The sequence below is a fragment of the Acomys russatus genome, chromosome 1 (assembly GCF_903995435.1).
Source record: "Acomys russatus chromosome 1, mAcoRus1.1, whole genome shotgun sequence".
NCBI classification, from domain to species: domain Eukaryota; kingdom Metazoa; phylum Chordata; class Mammalia; order Rodentia; family Muridae; genus Acomys; species Acomys russatus.
The window spans coordinates 43,209,811-43,227,630 of NC_067137.1; the positions used below are offsets into that span (position 1 = coordinate 43,209,811).

The 17,820-nt window shown below is 46.4% G+C and overlaps 1 protein-coding gene across 13 annotated transcripts in view; it reads left to right on the top strand.

The window, feature by feature from the left end:
* The window catches only part of Myt1l (myelin transcription factor 1 like), a 405,732-nt gene that overhangs the window by 257,667 nt on the left and 130,245 nt on the right, over positions 1-17,820 (top strand). For all 13 annotated transcript variants that reach the window (XM_051144335.1, XM_051144353.1, XM_051144364.1 and 10 more), the window contains exons 6-8: positions 213-267; positions 441-474; positions 804-866. In XM_051144335.1, the coding sequence (XP_051000292.1) occupies positions 213-267; positions 441-474; positions 804-866 (152 nt within the window). The remainder of the gene's footprint in view (positions 1-212; positions 268-440; positions 475-803; positions 867-17,820) is intronic.

A 17,820-nucleotide genomic window follows, 5' to 3' on the forward strand; every position in this document is an offset into this window, starting at 1 on the left:
TATGATAAGCTCCAGAGTCACTTGTCATCCTTACATGAACACATGACTGTTCAGCTCTTGCTCACTCACACTGCCCAGTGGAGGCCTTCCTTTATAGAGTACGCAGGATTAAGGGCCTATGACTACAGTACCAGGGACAGTCAGAAGTGCCACATATAGCTGGTCTGCATTCACAGGACAAGGGCACTGACCACCTGAAAATCTATTCCCAGATGGACGTGGACGCTGAGGAGAAGCGCCATCGCACACGGTCCAAAGGGGTTCGAGGTAAGTCTGCATTTCCCCGTGTCCCTGAGGCTGGCTGGGGAGCCTTCCTCCTGCAGATCTGCTGTGGCAGTTCACTCTGACCTCCCAACACCATCACCCTTTTGGTAATTTTCCATGAAAGAAGAGTACCTGTGACACACAATGAATTTTTATTGTTTTCCATCTTTCTGCAGTTCCTGTGGAACCAGCCATACAAGAGCTGTTCAGGTCAGTGCTTTATGGGTGGGAACTATCCCCAGCAGCAGTTTAGAAAATGCACCTCTGAATGGGTGCATTGCACTTACAAATGGGCAGCTTGCTCATAGCCCACTATAGTGACAAAGCTAATTCCCCTGAAACTGCTGAGAAAAAGCTTCCCTGTATCTCCTCCCTTGGCCAGATCTCTCTCCTCTCTTTCCTTTCTCCTCTCTCCTCTCCCTCCTTCTCTCCCTCCCTCCATCTGTCTGTCTCTGACTCTCTCTCTCAGAGGCCCATCACCACCAGTGCCTACAGAAGCCTGCCCATTCAGCTATGTAATCAGCTCTTTCCTGTTGCAGCTGTCCCACTCCAGGCTGCGACGGCAGCGGTCATGTCAGTGGCAAATATGCACGACACAGAAGGTAATGCCTGCCTTTTTCACAATGTGCTCTCAGATGGCTTGTTTAGAGACCCAATGCAAGTAAAGAGATGTGGGTAGGTGTTTGGGGACCTAACGCATGCCATCCTAGTCTCCTTTTCTCTTCCTTCTCCATGTCCTGCCTCCTATATGGTTCTCAAAGCATTAGCCGTGTCTATAGTCTATATCACAGTGTCAGTACACAAATTGGCACAATTATGTTGAGCCTCACATTCTCACCTGTGAGCCCATGCTCAGCAAACAGAGGCTTCCTCTGATCCATGAGGAAGGCTGATCCTTCCCTCCTTATTTCTCCCTCCACTAGCTGAGGATGGTGAACCTCAGGAGATAAAAATAACCCAGGACCTGCTGAGCTTTGTGCAGTAACTTTGGTTCCACCATCTACGAGATCTGCTGGGACATACAGACTGAGCTGAAACCCAGACAACTGCACAGAACACTCACACAGGGGGTTAAAGGTCGGACAGACCACACCCATAGTCCTGGGGACAGATGGTCCTGTTACTCCCACATCCCTCCCTAATGTTGAGGTGTGTGGAGACCATCTGGAAGGAAGGTAGCTAAAACTGCACCAGGGCAAGAGCACCTTACACACTCCTGTGGGCAGCAGTCACCCCATGCTGTCTTCACATCTGCTCCCACAGGAAGCACAGGTGAGTCCTGCTAAATGAAGGTCACAGACATGATAGGTGAGGAGAGCTTGACAGTTGTAATGAATGATCCTGTTCTCACTTCCTTTTCACAAGTCCACTTGTAAAGACTACAGTCAACCTGTTCTACAAACTTTGCATGGCCAGACTGTCATCATCTGGATTGGGCGCTGCTGGGGAAACTCAGGGTGACCTCTCTTCTGTCCTCATTCTCTATTTCCTCTCCAGTGAAACATTAATTTGTGGGTGAAATCAAGCCATTATTTTGATTGTTACTTTGGAAAATTCATGAGTCTTTCCCCCAGATCCCCATGCGGGCGCAGAAGGACACAGGGAATGGTTAACGAGCATCTATCATGAGATGGCTGTCTGCCTTCCCACAGGCCATACCGAAGGAGGCATGCATGGGCCACTCTTCTTTAGGGATTTTTTTTTTGTTTTAAATTTCTAAGTTTGATGTGCTAAATCATTATTTAGACAATATCAAATTGTAAGTTGCTGGTTCAGGTAGTGAAGCAGGTAACTAAAATATAAATGCCGCTTTGTAGAGAAGTACGCATGAAAGGTCTTAGTCTGTTGCTGAAAGACTGCATTGTGTGCACAACAGAAAAATCATTGGCAAACTGTGAGTGACTCCTATTTTCTCCTAATCATCTCTTCATTAGCTGATAGTTAGGGTTTATCACACTGTTATGAAAATAAATTATTTAATTTGGTTAACAAATTTTAACTGGAATTGTGCTAGATGTCATTTCATAGCTGGAGTTTTGTAGAGAAAAAGAAAGAACGATCATAAAGATCTGGCAGCAAATACTCGTTTTCTATTCTGTGGACAGATAACTGCGCCATGTATGGGATTGTGTTATTTTGAGGCATGCTCACAGCGAGCACTGATCGAGCCAGAGTGGTTGCTCTCTCTTCCCCTATCATCTCTATCACGCATTCAGAATCTTCACAAGGGGATTTCCTGGAAGGTATAGATTGATGTGGCCATGAGTGATATGTACTCACAGCTGTCATGGTCTATTTCTCTGTTTACACATGGTTTCTGAGGGAGACCTGAGGCGGTTTTGGCCTCATATTCCATTAAAGTTGATCCTGGCATGAACTCACTCAGGTGGACTGTGAGAAAAGACACGAACAGTGCCAGGTAGAAAAGTTCCCTATAAACCTGTTCACATAAAAATGATGGTACCATTTTATCCTGACTCATTCCCTTCACTGTGAAATAGAAATGCTCACCAGAAGGTACACAAGTAATGTCCTAGAGGTGAAAACAAATGGCTCCAGTCTGGACACCTGGATGCTGGTCTCCTCTGTACCACTGATGACCTGAGGCCTCAGGACAGGGATCTGGGTGGCTGTGGCCTCCAGGGTCCTCAGGCCATTGATGAGAGTGCTCAGCAAAGCCAAGAGATGATGCATTTTAACATCTTAGGGCTGCTGGCCTGTCAGTTTTAGAAGAGCTTGGTTGTGTCTAGCTTTGACTTTTTGGTTTTAAAATAACTTCTGGCTGCCATATTTCCTCTCCTGAGACATGTCCATTCTTGCTGCATCTGCATACAGGCTCCCGGGACAGTGGTGGTGCTAGTGCCCGGGGAGGAAATCTGATGTGATTTAGACATGACACTTGTCTGGAGTAGAGAGATGTGGGAGCCACAGCCTGGTATGGGTGAAACTACCTGCCCTTTTATCCTTTTCACAGTATAGTTCTTGTCAAATGCATTCTCCTGAAGGCTGCAATTTCACTTCACTATTATGGCCCCTCATATGTTTAAACATCTATTTGAACATGCACAACATGATTTGAGGCAGATGGGGATAATCCATGTTTTAAAAAAAAAATAAATATCTGGGGAAAATAATAATCCATGGGAAATGGTGCCTACTTATACAGTCCTTTATTTTAATTAAGAAAATTCCTAAGAAATGCAATGCTTTCTCACTCTTTTAGCTTGCTGTCTCTGTGCTTTCTGAGCACAGAGGCTCTGAGGCTCTGAGCATCGTTCAGTCTCCTTGTGGGTGCTGACTCTGTTTGTCAAAGCAGATGGGAAGGACAGGTGTCCTGGGGTGATGGAGACAAGGGTGTGTATTTCAGAGAAATGGGCAACAGAGAAGAATCAACTACTGGGTAAAACCTGGGGAAGGAGATAGTAAGTTGAGAAAGTAATTCACAATTTTATATTTGGATTTAAACATTAGAGCCAGAGTAGGGTTATACTATGCATTTGAAGATATTTTACATAGATTTCTAGATTGTGTCTTAACAAAAAGATAAACTTATAGGGATGTGTTTCATTTGTAGTTCATAGTAAGTCATTGTCCCTGGCAAATCTATGTACAACTGAACAATTAATTGGCAAATTGGAAGTTAAGCTAATACAACATATAAAGGAAATAGAAGCATAGTTTATCCGAAATGCAGGACATGCCGTGGTTCATATGGAACTAAAATCAGTATGAGTCTCCTGGCAGCCAGGGCAAAATGAGGAAGACGGCTGAATCCCTCCCCCGTGTCTGACAGCAGCGTTGCCATGGTCCCTCTGAGGGACACCTCTTGGCACTGAGCACAGTGCTATCTAAATATTGAATTACTGACAACAGGGATCCAGGCTCAGCTGACATTTTAGTGCCCCTGCCAGGTAATGTGGGCTTATATTCTCGGAATGCTAACATAGAACACATGGTAACCACCAGGACTGTCACTAGTCTGTGGACACAAGTTGCCCTTTGTCCCACCTGTGGTTTCATGTCACTACCTATGAATATGACAAAGTCACACATGCAAGGATGAGACCTGACAAAGGGTACACTGAGAATTGAAGGCAGTTCTAACATTCTAAACCTCTAGTCTCTTCTGCGCACAGTAAAGATGGCCTCCTTGTGTCACCTACACTGTTGCACCCTATGTGGCTCTGTGTGTGCAGCTATCCTGCTCCTCTACTATAAGACCTTCCTACCTTGTGCTAAGAGGAAGCCAGGGACACTTAAGAATCCCAATTGTATCGTCCAGTTGGAGTCTCACTTCTCAGACATGTACAGCAAACCTCAGTCATTCTGGGTTCCTGAAATCATAGGTCCCAGAGCCTGGCTGCCACTGCACTCTCTGCCCCATATGCCCAAGCTGGCTGGTGGGACCTGTGGGCATTTAAAGTGCCAAAGACCAGAGCTTTCTTATATGCCAGCAGTTATGTTTTGATGAACAGGTAGTGAGGGAAATGATAACCTCTAATTCACCGGGGGATGTTCAGCAAGTTACTACATGGCTTCCTCCTGACCTCACTGAGCAGGTGAGGACCCACTCTTTAGCACCTCAGCAAGTGGCTCACCGTGAGCAACTCTGCAATCACAGAAGGCCTCTGCATAGGCTTCTGAAGACCCCAGCAGGGCAGGCACAGGGTGGGACCTGTTTCTGTGCATTGCTGGTGCACCTCTGCAAACTGAAAGATAGTGATCTGTGACTGGGTTGCAAACAAGTGAAAGAAACCACTGCCAGCCTGGGTTGTGTGTGAGTGTGGGTGTGATCCTGGGGTGTGTTTGTGTGTGTGTGTGTGTGTGTGTGTGTGTGTGTGTGTGTGTGTATGGTCCTGGGTTGTGTGAGTGTGGGTGTGATCCTAGGTTGTGTGAGAGTAGGTGTGATCCTGGGTTGTGTGTGTATAGGTATGATCCTGGGTTGTATGAGTGTGGGTATGATCCTGGGGTGTGTGAGTGTGTGTGTGTGTGTGTGTGTGTGTGTGTGTGTGTGTGTGTGTGTGTGGTCCTGGGTTGTATGAGTGTGGGTATGATCCTGGGGTGTGTGAGTGTGTGTGTGTGTGTGTGTGTGTGTGTGTGTGTATGGTCCTGGGTTGTATGAGTGTGAGTGTGATCCTAGGGTGTGTGGATGTATATGTATGGTCCTGGGTTGTGTGAGTGTGGGTGTGATACTGGGTTGTGTCAATGTGGTTGTGAGTGTGCTCCAGATACCTCATCAAGAAGTTTTGTCATTCATCTGGAATGACCCTGAGACAGGAGCTTTAAAGCCAGATTCAAAAATTTTCCACAGAAATCTATTTTTCATCCTTTAAATATGTGTTACTTTATTTTATTAATATCTTTTTAATTTTCCCAACAAAATTTTGAAACAATAATGATATTTTGTTAGTATTTACTACAGAGTGATATTAAATACTATGTAAGAATTGGGATTTTAACTTTACTCACAAAATAGCTAGGTGTGTACACTTGAAATGAATTAGATTTTCTATTGTATAAATGGTCTCTATACAAGCCCCCCATATTCCCAGGGGCAGAGAGTAAGGGGCTCAGAGCCTGGACACATTTGCTCCCTGTGTGTTTCCTGAGCCTTCTGGACCAATTTGGCAATTAACCGATGTCCTTTACACTGAACTCTTTATGAAAAATTTTAAACTACTTATTAGTTAAGCATGGGTTCCTGCTTAACTAATGAGTTAAGCATAAGTTAGCCTTGTAGTCTGTGAGCGCTTCACAGGAACCCTGAAGTCAGGGGATGAGAGCAGCTATATTTTAGCCCTCTCCAATTTAGAAAACACTAAGCTAAATCTTTCGGTTCACATTTTTAAATTTACAACCTTCAAATGGTAGCTTTGCTTTCTCTCTCTCTCTCTCTCTCTCTCTCTTTTTATTAGGAAATTACTGGATCCTCTCTGGCTTGTTGTGCGTACTCCTTGTTCAAATTCTCTTCCATTTCACGCACCTTTCCACCCACCAGCATGATTGCCAGGGCAGCCGGTGGGTGAATAATTGCCTGTCTACACAGGAGCTTGCTTGGGAGCTAAAGTGGAGGGCTGGCTTCCTGATGTATGCACGCCTCATTTGGATTCTGCCAACAGCCTCGGGGTGATATTATTCATGCCTTGACAGAGAGCACTCACTAAAAGGTTTGGAACCCAGCCAGGTACTGGCTGAGAGATAGGGGAGCATTGCAGCTTGCAACTGAGAGGAGCATCCATAATCCAAAAAAAAAAAAAAGAAGGAAGAAAAGGGAGAAGGAACAGAGAGAGCCCCTATGCCATCCTCTTTGCTTTCCCTGGCTTCATGTAGATAGAAATTTCATTTGCATTGAAATAAAACACCCTAAAAATAATTGCATTTTTCCCAACCACGCTTGAAAGTTTAACACAATTTTCTACGTTTAATTGCAAAGCTGATTTTAATTAGTAAGGCCCCGCATGTGAAAAATGAAGATCCACTTGGGTGCATGGATACATTGCAGTGTCTGCCGGATGTTCTAATTAACGACGGGGCTGCCTTGCAGCAGGGCGCGCCGTGGGATGTTTATAAGGGATTCAGTGCACACAGCCACCTAGCCAGCCTATCTGTGTTTACTCCCCTCCGTTCTTTATGAGGCATCATTGTGCCTGCCATCACCTCATCCATAAGCTTTATGACATGCCTGTCCTTTTTACTGTTTGTCACCAATTCTGTAAATCACAAGTTAGGGCATACATATTTTAACATTAATTTGAGATCAGACCACAGCAGCACAGAGAAAGAAGGGTTGAGACTGAGGGATTTATTTGGGTAAAGTAGCTGGCCCTGACCACTGCTACTCTGGGCCCTACTATGAGCTGTATCTGTGGAGATACATTTGGGCGTTAACCTTTATTATCACAGTAAATCCTTTATTTTAAAAAGTCTCTTGGCCATTTTCCTAAGAAAGCAGTCAGCCTGCTATTGTCTGCCACACATCTGGCCCCTGCCTCCTTTGTGACTCAGTAGAAACACACACACACACACACACACACACACACACACACACACACACACACACACACACACTCATAATATATTTATATATTTACACATATTCTTGATGTTTGACAAAGTGAATATATATTTTAGAAATTCTATATTCAAAGAGAATGACCATAAATACTTTCAGATAAGGAGCTTATGTCCAGGCAGTGGCACTAAAGGCTATGATCTGGATAGGTCATGTCTGGATTCAGCAATTACCTCATCCTGACATCTTGCCTGATAATCAGACATATGTGAACTTAACAGCTTTGGACCATCAACAGAATGGATATATAGTGTGGCTGAGGCTGATGCTCACCTGCCAGCAGGTCCATGGTTCACTCAAATTCAGTTGTGCAGGAATCATAAAAAAAAAGAAAAAAAGAAAAAAAAAAGCAGCCACTTCTTAGATCTCATGCCCAGAGATGATTGCTGAGGAAGTCATGGCTTGCTTATAGGCAGGTGTCAGAAGAGCTGGCCCAGCTGTAGAGTAAAGAGTAGTATCCTTCAGACACCTAGGAGATGCTGCTGGCTACATCTTCTTAGGGGCATGTGCCCCTATTTATTAGAGAGGTAAGGAGATAGAGATGGGGAGGAGGGAGGTGAAAGAATGAAGGCTCCTAGTTAGGTGACTGCTCCATTAAGGGTCAATTCAGCACCTCCAATCAGTATTTAGTCCATTTCATGTTGCTGTTACAAAATGCCCCAGGCTGGATCTTTGACAGAAAGGGGTTTGCTGATTGGCCTTATATATGTGAGCCTGAAAGGAAGACCTCACACTGGAAAGTGGAGGCTGGAGGGGCCCAGCAGCTCAGGCACTAATCCAAGCTCTCCAATCCTGAGCCCAAAGGGCAATGTCCTGAATGGTTGGATCCTCTTACTAATGCTTCTCCTATGAGGCTCATCATTTTAAAGGCTTCAACATTGTACCGCCACAGTGCACCCCAGTGGAGGAAAAGCTACTTCCAAGCCATGGCACACACTAGAGACTTCCATGGACCCCGGGATTAGGAGCAGTACTGCCTTCTTGTTCTTTACAGCCGTGTACTAGTAATGCAGTTGCCATCGTTTATATTCACATTGAAAAGACTAAGAAATAATTGGAGGAGCCATCAAGACTCTAACTCTCAAAGACCTGTTATTTTGTCCTCTGTGCTCTCCCCTGCCTTACAGAGAACAGTGGCTCCAAATTGGTACTAAATTATGGTTACAGAAAAAACTTCAGGCTAAAGAGATGGCTCAGCATTTAAAGGCTAGGCTCACAACCAAAATTAAAACAAACTTCAAGGTAAAAAAACAAACCCCAAAAAACTTTGAAAGTAACCAACCCTTTCTGACTGTGGCATTGCCTTCATGCAGTGAGATTTCAATATCTGTGCCGCTTTGATGTCGCCAGGTGCCCATATTAGCTAATAAGATACACACACACACACACACACACACACACCCCTGATGACATAGATGCAGAGGTGAACCCACCCTAGAGGCCACTACTCCAGTTCTCCTTCCATTCTTCTGCAATCACCTCATGCACACTGTAGAAAGAAGGCTATGGCTGTTCCAAACTCAAAAATACTTCTGGGACACTGACAGCTGTTTTTTATCTCTCTAGGCCTCCACAGGATCTCACGATCATTCTGAGCCATCTCTGATGGGCAGAGTCCCCATAACCACCCAACCTAGCTAGGAAGCTAGGTGGTGGTGTCATTTTCCTTGAGCACAGGGCATCAACATTGCTAGAAACTGAAAAGTCAACCCTGAGCCCCTATCCAGACCTGCTGGATCAGAAACTGTAGGTGGGGCTCAGCCATCTGAGCCCCATCTGTTGCTCTGAGTTTGACAATGACAACAAAAGAGTATTGTTGACCATACAATCTCTGTAGAAAAGGATATGGTACCTGGGAAGGCAGTTAATAAAGCTCTCAATGAGGACCAACCCATACCAAAGCTACCAAGCAGGATGTCTTGAAGAAGGCCAACCCAGCCTACCTCATCAGTCATGATTCCATCTGAGATTTCACAGTGAATGAGGATTCAAGTCCTAATTCCCTGATACGAAGTGTGTACAGAACAGGAACTCATATTCCAACTATGAATAGCAGCCCTGTACAAATGGGATGGACACACCTCCATGATCCACAGAATGTACAGCCCACCTAGTGTCTCACTCTGTCCCCGCATCCCCACCAAGTATCACTACCCCCCCCCAGAAGGACACACACACTATCCTCCCAAAAAGACACACACACCAGGATGGTGACTTTGACTGAGATTTCACTTTGATTTATACCACAGATGCATTTCTGTAGCTGAGCACTGAGGACGGCCTACAAAACATGACTTCTCCCTGGGGAGGAGAGGGCAGCCGTTTTCAGGGAGACACAGGGCATGAAACAAGTACTTTTCCAGGGTCAGCCACTTCTTGCTATCTGCAGGTCCTGAAGGGCAAGCACCATACTCTGTGGCCTAAAAGGTATTGTGGACACCCCCCCTCCCACTTTTATGTAGCTACTTCCACTGCCTTCTTAGAGGCCAGTGGATAACAAAGGAGAGGCATCAAGGCTGGAGGCTAATCAGGATGTGTGCTGGGGATCATGAAAACCCTTCAGGATTCCCTTCTTCCCCACTGAGCAGGACCTGTGTTGCCTCTGGAGTTTCTCCTGTTTGAACACACTGGGATAAGCTACCCTCCCTCCTATGGAGAGCTCACAGTGCCTCTGTGTAATTTCTGAGCTCCGCAACCAGCTCCTGTCTTTCAGTGGTTACTCTGTAGGACTGTACACAGCAGCTAAGGCTATATGTGATGACACAGAAGGATGCTGCCTATACAAAAGGATTCATTTCCTGAGACTCCAGGGAGGACAGAGCAGGGACACACAAACCTCCTGGATGCAATTCTCTCCATTAATAATTCATCTTCCTGCACTTTTGCCTACTTCTTCTCATCACAGCCAATCAGGTAGCTTGTTGAGCTCTGAATGAGTCCTTAGCTCCCAGCTGGCATGAGAAGAGAAGCAGGGGAACAGAGGAGCCTGAGTGTCATATTCTCCCTCAGAAAAGCAGAGGGGTTCTGTGCCCACCAATCTCACCAAGGAAAAGAACTGGGAAAGGAGGTACAACTGGGCCATGCAGCAATATGGAAGGGCCTTCCCATACCTAGGGGCAGGCCTGTGGCTATGCCTTCTAAGTGTGACTGGGATGCACCCTTCACCAAACCTCCATGGCTACCACCACTCCAGAGCCACAACTAGCATGGTACTCAGGGACAGTGAACCCATAAGTGGCCACAAGAGCCTCGTCTCCCACCTGTCCTCTCCTCTACATTTTGGCAGTGTGGGCAGGAAGGGGACAGTGGGCATAGAAGGGCTTCTGGGAGTCAGCAAGGCTGATATAGCAGAGGTAGGCTCCTTATCAGACAGATCCTAGAACATAACCAAACCACCAAGAAGATGTAGCAAGTTTCTTCCCCCCTTTTCCTTTATGGTCTTGAGGTCCTTAGAATCCCCTGGAATAACAGTCCCAGGAACAGGAGCAGTGGCCTCCTGACATACACATCTCAGCACCTCCAGATCCCTGTGCTGTGCCCCCTCCTATTACTGGGACTGAGTCCATTTAGCTAGTCTTCTTTCCCTGTGTTTCTTCCTATCCAATCTGAAGATGACCTTATCTTCCTTCAGTCCTGCTCAATCTTCCCACTCCTCACACCCATTTATTCCAAAGGTGAGCAGCAGATCAGGAAAACAAGGGCAGGACCTATAATGAGTGAGGAAGGAACCCAGTTTTCCCCGCTGTCCCATTGCCAGTGGGACAATGACAAACTTCTTGCATTAACCCAACTTGTTTCTAACAAGTTTGAAAAGGTGAGGGTAGGGGATCCAGCAGAGAGTCTTCTACTCCCTCACCACCCTGGAAGTGAGTCTGTCCATCAGCTATCTTTGGGCACAGTCAGTCTTTGCCCTAAGCATACATGGGCACCCACAGGGTAGCCACAGGACACTGGGAAGAGGAAAGGTCATGGCCTCCCCCCTTCTTGAATATTTGAGAATCTGGGTGGCTGAACAAGAATAGAGTGTGCAAGTGCCCCTCGTGGCCCCGGGGATGCAGCTGGCAGGAGAATCCAGAGAAACACTGAGACTGGCTCAAACTTGAATTTCAAATCAAGGCCGAGCATGCTTCTCAAATAAAGCCAAGTGTGAGTTACGGCAGTATCACAGGAATGGGTGCTTGCATCGCTGTCACATTGGAATTCTAGTCTGGGCACTCAATTTCTAGCAGCTGACCTGCTAAGGGGTGAGAATAGACTTATTTTCTTGTTTGTGGCTTCTAATATACCATGGCTCTTCTTTCATAGGTTGGCTTCATGCTATGGCTACAACTTTATAATTCACTTTTATTTTTTATGTTTACATAATATGAGCCTTTCCTCTTGTCATTAGATATTTTCATGGTGTTAGGCTTCATCCTGATTCTGAGCTGTAGCTCCTGTGATTCTCTTGCAGTGGAACATGCCTAACGGTTAGAGGGGTCCTTTTGCCAACACCTTCAGGGCTTTGGTTTCTCCTGGTGGTGGAAAAGCCTCATATGGCTGGGTAAAGGACATGGGGACTCAGTGCCAGAGTTTCTTACCTGTAGAACTAGGTGAGGCTATAGCACATCCCTAGTGTAGAAGAGCAGGTGGATCAGGCTGTAGCATGTCCCTAGTGTGGAAGCGCAGGTGGATCAGCTCTAGCATGTCCCTAGTGTGGAAGCGCAGGTGGATCAGGCTGTAGCACGTCCCTAGTGTGGAAGCACAGGTGGATCAGGCTGTAGCACGTCCCTAGTGTGGAAGCGCAGGTGGATCAGGCTGTAGCACGTCCCTAGTGTGGAAGCGCAGGTGGATCAGGCTGTAGCACGTCCCTAGTGTGGAAGAACAGGTGGATCAGGCTGTAGCACGTCCCTAGTGTGGAAGCACAGGTGGATCAGGCTGTAGCACGTCCCTAGTGTGGAAGCGCAGGTGGATCAGGCTGTAGCATGTCCCTAGTGTGGAAGAGCAGGTGGATCAGGCTGTAGCACATCCCTAGTGTGGAAGAGCAGGTGGATCAGGCTGTAGCACGTCCCTAGTGTGGAAGCGCAGGTGGATCAGGCTGTAGCATGTCCCTAGTGTGGAAGAGCAGGTGGATCAGCTCTAGCATGTCCCTAGTGTGGAAGAGCAGGAAGCCCTTATTGTTCCTTGGAGACAGGATGCTGTGTAATCATGGCTAAAGTGCTTCTTGCTTATCCAGAAAACTGCCCTCTGAAAAGACTAGTCACTGTACTTAGAATGTCTGCACAAGAGCACTCTGGGAGACAGAATGGTAAACATGTGGAGCAATGCCTTTTCCCTTTTGAGAATGAGCTGGCCTCCCAGGGTACTTACTCTCAGCTCTGGCCTCTGTGATTATCTCTCACACCTAGGAGCAGGGAAAGAGCAGGTTACTGGGTAACAGGCAAGCATGCAATCCAGAACTCAGCAGTCATCCTCTCAGCTTCAGCTCTAGGCCCAGGATACGAGGGAGGTACTGAGGGATCCCCGTCCATAGCCACCTCAAACCATAGCTGATGAGTCATCAGCATGCCCTCTGGGCATTTCATATCAGTTGTGTTGGGCTGGAGCACAGCCATACGAAGCCTTCAGGCACTGGGTCAGCTACGCAGAAAACTCCCTTTATCCCCCCGCACCAAGCTCTGGCCATTGGGTGGAACATGGCCAAATACGTGGACAGGGCCTGAAGGTTTTCACTAGGGGCCACGTATCATGCTGAGACACCTAACGGAGCCTGTGATATATGCTGACCCCTCTCGCATTATGTCAGACTCCTTCAGGTTAATGACAGAAAAAAGGTAACATTTTTGTCTCTCGATGGTACAATGAAGCAATCCAAGTTTTTGCAGACTCTTGCATAAGGGGGAAAAGACCCCGCAGAGCAGGGGCTGTGCTCACCCTATCTTTTGGTACTCTCTGAAGATTCACATAAGAGGAGCAGACCTCCCCACTACCAGCCCCTCCCTGCCCCTCTGCAGGCTCAGCAGGCCCTTCCATTTGGAGGGAACTTTGCTATCACACCAATATTTGGGATAAAGTTGAAGTCTTTCCAAATCCTGGAGGAATGTTTTCCAGAGGCCACAGTCTAGAGCTTGCCTGCCCCTACTCTACCTGTGCCTAAGAAATGCTTGTGGGTACATAGCATTCTCATTAGTTAAGTTTTCTGGAAAATGAGCCCTTCTGCTGTGCTACCTCTTGAGGCTGTATCTGCTGGCTTTCTCGGCACAGCCAGTACTGATGAATGACCTCACTTCAGGACCGGCAGTGGGCCCAGGCCAGTCAGGGTCCCTTGCCTGTCAGAGCTCCTCCAGGGTTGAAGCCTGCTTCTGACACCTCAGAGACGCTTGAGAGAGAAAGTTTCCGCAGTGCAGACGACTGTCACCAAATGTCCAGGGAGTGTAAATGCAAAGGACACTAAGGGCCAGTCTTTAAGCCTGGAGTCCTGAAGACATGTTAGCTGCCTTCCCTGAGTGTCTTTATACACAGAACAACATCCAGCTCCTCCTATCTCTATCACTCAAGTGTCTTATGATTCCTCGCCTACCCAGAGCATCATCACAACTTTCCTCATTACAACCCAATGCAATGCTCTGTTGTCTATGGCGCTGATGAGGCACTTGCTGCAAGGTCACTGCCCACTTGCAAAATTTCTTCCCCAGGAGACTGTTCCAACTTCAAAAAAGATAGGTGAACTCTGTGTGTGCTCAATGTCTCGCCTGATGCAGGCCTTTCATTCAATATTTCTGGGACACTTTGTAGCCTTGGAAACGAAAGGGCGGTAGATAAAATGTAAGAGCATATTTCACAGATCAACAGACTAGGTTAGGTCCATTTCTACATAATCATCTGAACAGATGACCTGCTGCCACTCAGAGGTTCATCCCATTACCAGGATTGAGTAAAGCTAGCTGAGAACTTAGACTATTGTTCCTGTTCATCCCAGAGACACAGTTTTACATGACAGTCGTTTGAGGAGAAACAACTTTAAAGTGGGCTAAGCATCTTCACCCTAGGGTGACCCTTCCTAAAGAAAGCATGAAAGCCAATGCATGGCCAGTCAGTGCACAAGAAGGACCTGGCATCCCCAGGGAGCCAAAGTCCCCCTTCCACAGAGCCTATTAGCTTTGGGCCCAGCAGAGGCAGAGCTCCTGTGCACTCCCACCCAGAGCCAGCTTCAGAAGCAGACATACAGAGAGCAGAGTGGAAGCATTTGTCCATTTGAGCTTTCTCCCTTTCCTGAGACAACTCAGCTCTGGGATGCATCTTCAGGAGTGTGGCCAGGGACTTGCAGAGCTCACACTGGGTGATGACCTCTGATGGTAGAGTGATGTCCACTTCACCATAGCCTCTGCCATTTCATTCAAGGTTCTGACTTTGTTGTTTTGTTTGTTTGCATTTTTCTATTGTTGGTGCAATGCCACAGATTTTTTATGTCATCGTTCGTCTCTGCAGCACCTATCAAACCCTGAGAAGCAAGTACCTAAAGGAGGCAAAATTCTAGGCACTCTATACTTACTCACCTCTCCCTAGATCCTGCTATCCTTCCATATTCTTAAGTCTATAGAGCTGATCTATCTTTAAGAGAATGTGGTGAGCCCAGGGCACTAGAAGCTGTTATAGGGGACATCATGGAACTGAAGAATGAAGGGCCCTCAACAATCAAATGAGACATGGTCCCTGCTCTCACACACATATGCCTGTGTACACACACATACCGCCCTCATGCCTCTGTGCCTTCACACATGCACACTGTCCTCACACACACTGCCTTTTCTTACATACATCTCATAAGCCCTGCCCTCACAGGAAGGATAGATTTCAGCTCCTTGGTTATCTTCTGAATTCGCTCCAGGATAGAGAAGCACTGGCATAGTGAGGCCTGTAGCTCCATCTAGAAGTCATGCGTTAGCACTGGTGAAATCCTAGGAGCTCCTGGGCCACGGGGACACTGCAGCTTTGAGTACAATGGCATATGGAGTAGAATAGTCCTTTGCCAAGGACACAGCTACATTGTCCATGAAGAACCCAAAGATACGTCTTTTCACTGAGCTAAAAAGATGCAGAGCTGTATTTCATGTGCATGTTCCACAAGCCCGGCACCTTTCTGATCAAGCATATCAGTTTCAATGTGCGCATTTTGTTCAGTAAGAGAAGATGGAAAATGATACCACATGACAGTCCAGCTAAGTGAGTGGACTTTGTTCCCAGCAGTTGTCTGTCTGGACATGTTCCTTGAAGCTGATGTAACTAGAGTGTCTAACAGTGTGAACTAGAAATACAGAGTGTGGCTAGGTCCCTAGGAGACATTTTTCCCTTTGAATAATATACATGTCAGTTTTCATTTTGACAGGGTAGAAAAAAATGTTCTTGACAGGGTCTGCTTTAATGCTTGACCTTGGGTGTGCCACTGCATTTTCTAGGTCAAAGGTGGATTGGATGGGTTTTAAGGTTCCTCCTCTGTACATGTTAGTGGTGTGATAGCCTACTAAGTCATACTGAAATGAAGACTTCCGGAAGATCCCTTAACTACCCGAGCCCTTTGGTTAAAATAGAATTTCACTTAAAGCATACCCATAGTAGTCTAAAGGCACTCATGGACCAGATTAATCTGCCAGCCTTACTGCCAAGGAGTGGCTTGGCTGTTGGAATAGTTTCAACATCCTCAGCATTCTAATCTTGCAAATGTCAAGGGCAATCAATATATTTTATGGGCAGAAAAGACGCTGCACAGGTTTTACTGAAAGGTAGGAGCTGGAAGAACCAAGTATAAAAGCTCATAGGCCAATGCCAAGCATCTCTGCAGTCAATATCAAAAGAGAAGATTTGAATGCCCCCTCCCCTCGTGGCAGTATCCCTAACACGAAATAAAGCCATTACATCACTACCATAAGACAACACCAACACATGTGAAGGAGTCAAGGTACTTTGCAATAGATAGGAAATGTCTCCTTGCAGACTAGAAGACTTCTGTTCTTGAGTTCTAGCCTGATCAGGGCTGACTTGACAGAGAACCAGGAACTTGAGGTGAGCCTTAATGATGAGCAGAAGTGGAAAGCCCCAGCAACAGGAATCACTGATGAACAGAGAGCTACAGAATGGGAAGGATGAAGAAAGGATGCTGTGACAGCAGGCCCAGACAGGACAGCAACAGAAGCTAAAGTGGAATGGGGAGATACAGACAAGTTAACATTTCTTAACTCAGTAGCCCTGCCCTAGTTCAAGGGACGGATAAGTACACTGATAGACTGCACTGCTGTGCAGGTCTCACTTGAAAGCTAACTGGGAATCTGGCTTCTAAGAGCAGAAGCTTCCAGGGGAGAATGACAAGGAGGGAAAACTACCACAGTAGAGTTATCAGAGCTACAAATGTGATGGAAAGTTCTGTCTTACCCAGCCTAGTCTTTGCCCCTGCTCTGGGCTGGATTGTCTGCTGACAGAGGCATAGAGGGCAGCCAAGAGCAGCTCGTAGAGGAAGCCTCTGAAGCTTGAGGGTGCCTGGTAGCAGGAACTTCTTGAAACAGGGGTGGGAATGGCTAGAAAGCAGGGATGGCTCTCCATTTCTATAAAAAGCCTCTGGGCTCCATGTGGCCAGTGAACTAGTACATTCCATATGAGCCTAAACCCACCATCCAGTGAGACCAACTGGGTTTACCAAGGCAGCACTTGAAACAGAGAGCAGGCAAGAGGACAGACAGACCACAGTGCCTGCCTGGAGTCTATGTTCTGGAATCTGGGCATTGCATCTACCAAGACAAGGCCTGCCAATAGGAGTTTGAAAACGCACCCCTGCAGAGTCAACCAATGTTCCAAAAGGAAAGAGTGAAGCCTTCCACAACAAGCAGCCGGGCAGAGGAGCTTCTCAAGTTGTTGCACCTAACTTCACAGCCAACAGTCTCCCTGTGAGCTCGAATAGACAGGCAGAGGTCAGACATGAGAACAACGCGATAACAACCAGAATTAGGTGTAAAGAGGATTTCCAAAAGATGATAATATTCTCAAAAATGGAAATACAGTTTATTTAGAAAATAACTAACTTTAAGAAATCACAAAAAAATATGAAAGCGTAAGAAATAAAAGCTTAACAAGATTGACAACAACTTGAAGAAACAGCCCATTAGAAAGATGAAATTATAAAAAAAGAAAATTAGGAGAGCCGAACAAGCGCAGTCAGGGAACTAGTCAAAGATATATACCCTCCAAATAGTGGCTGTACCAGAAAGGAACAGCGGGAAGTGCATAAGGCTGCCCCAGCCACCCAGATCTCACTCCACAGACCCACGGGACAAAGGTGCCCATTACCTTCCACCAGGAAACTGAGAGATCTCAGTCCTCAGAGCTGAGGATGAGATCGCAAAGGGTGTCAAATCCCACCTGCACTGCCAGCTGCACAGCATCACAAGACACCAGTATACAGAAAAAAAAATGAAGTTTTGAGGGAAATCTCTGCAATTAGAGTCACTCCAACAATT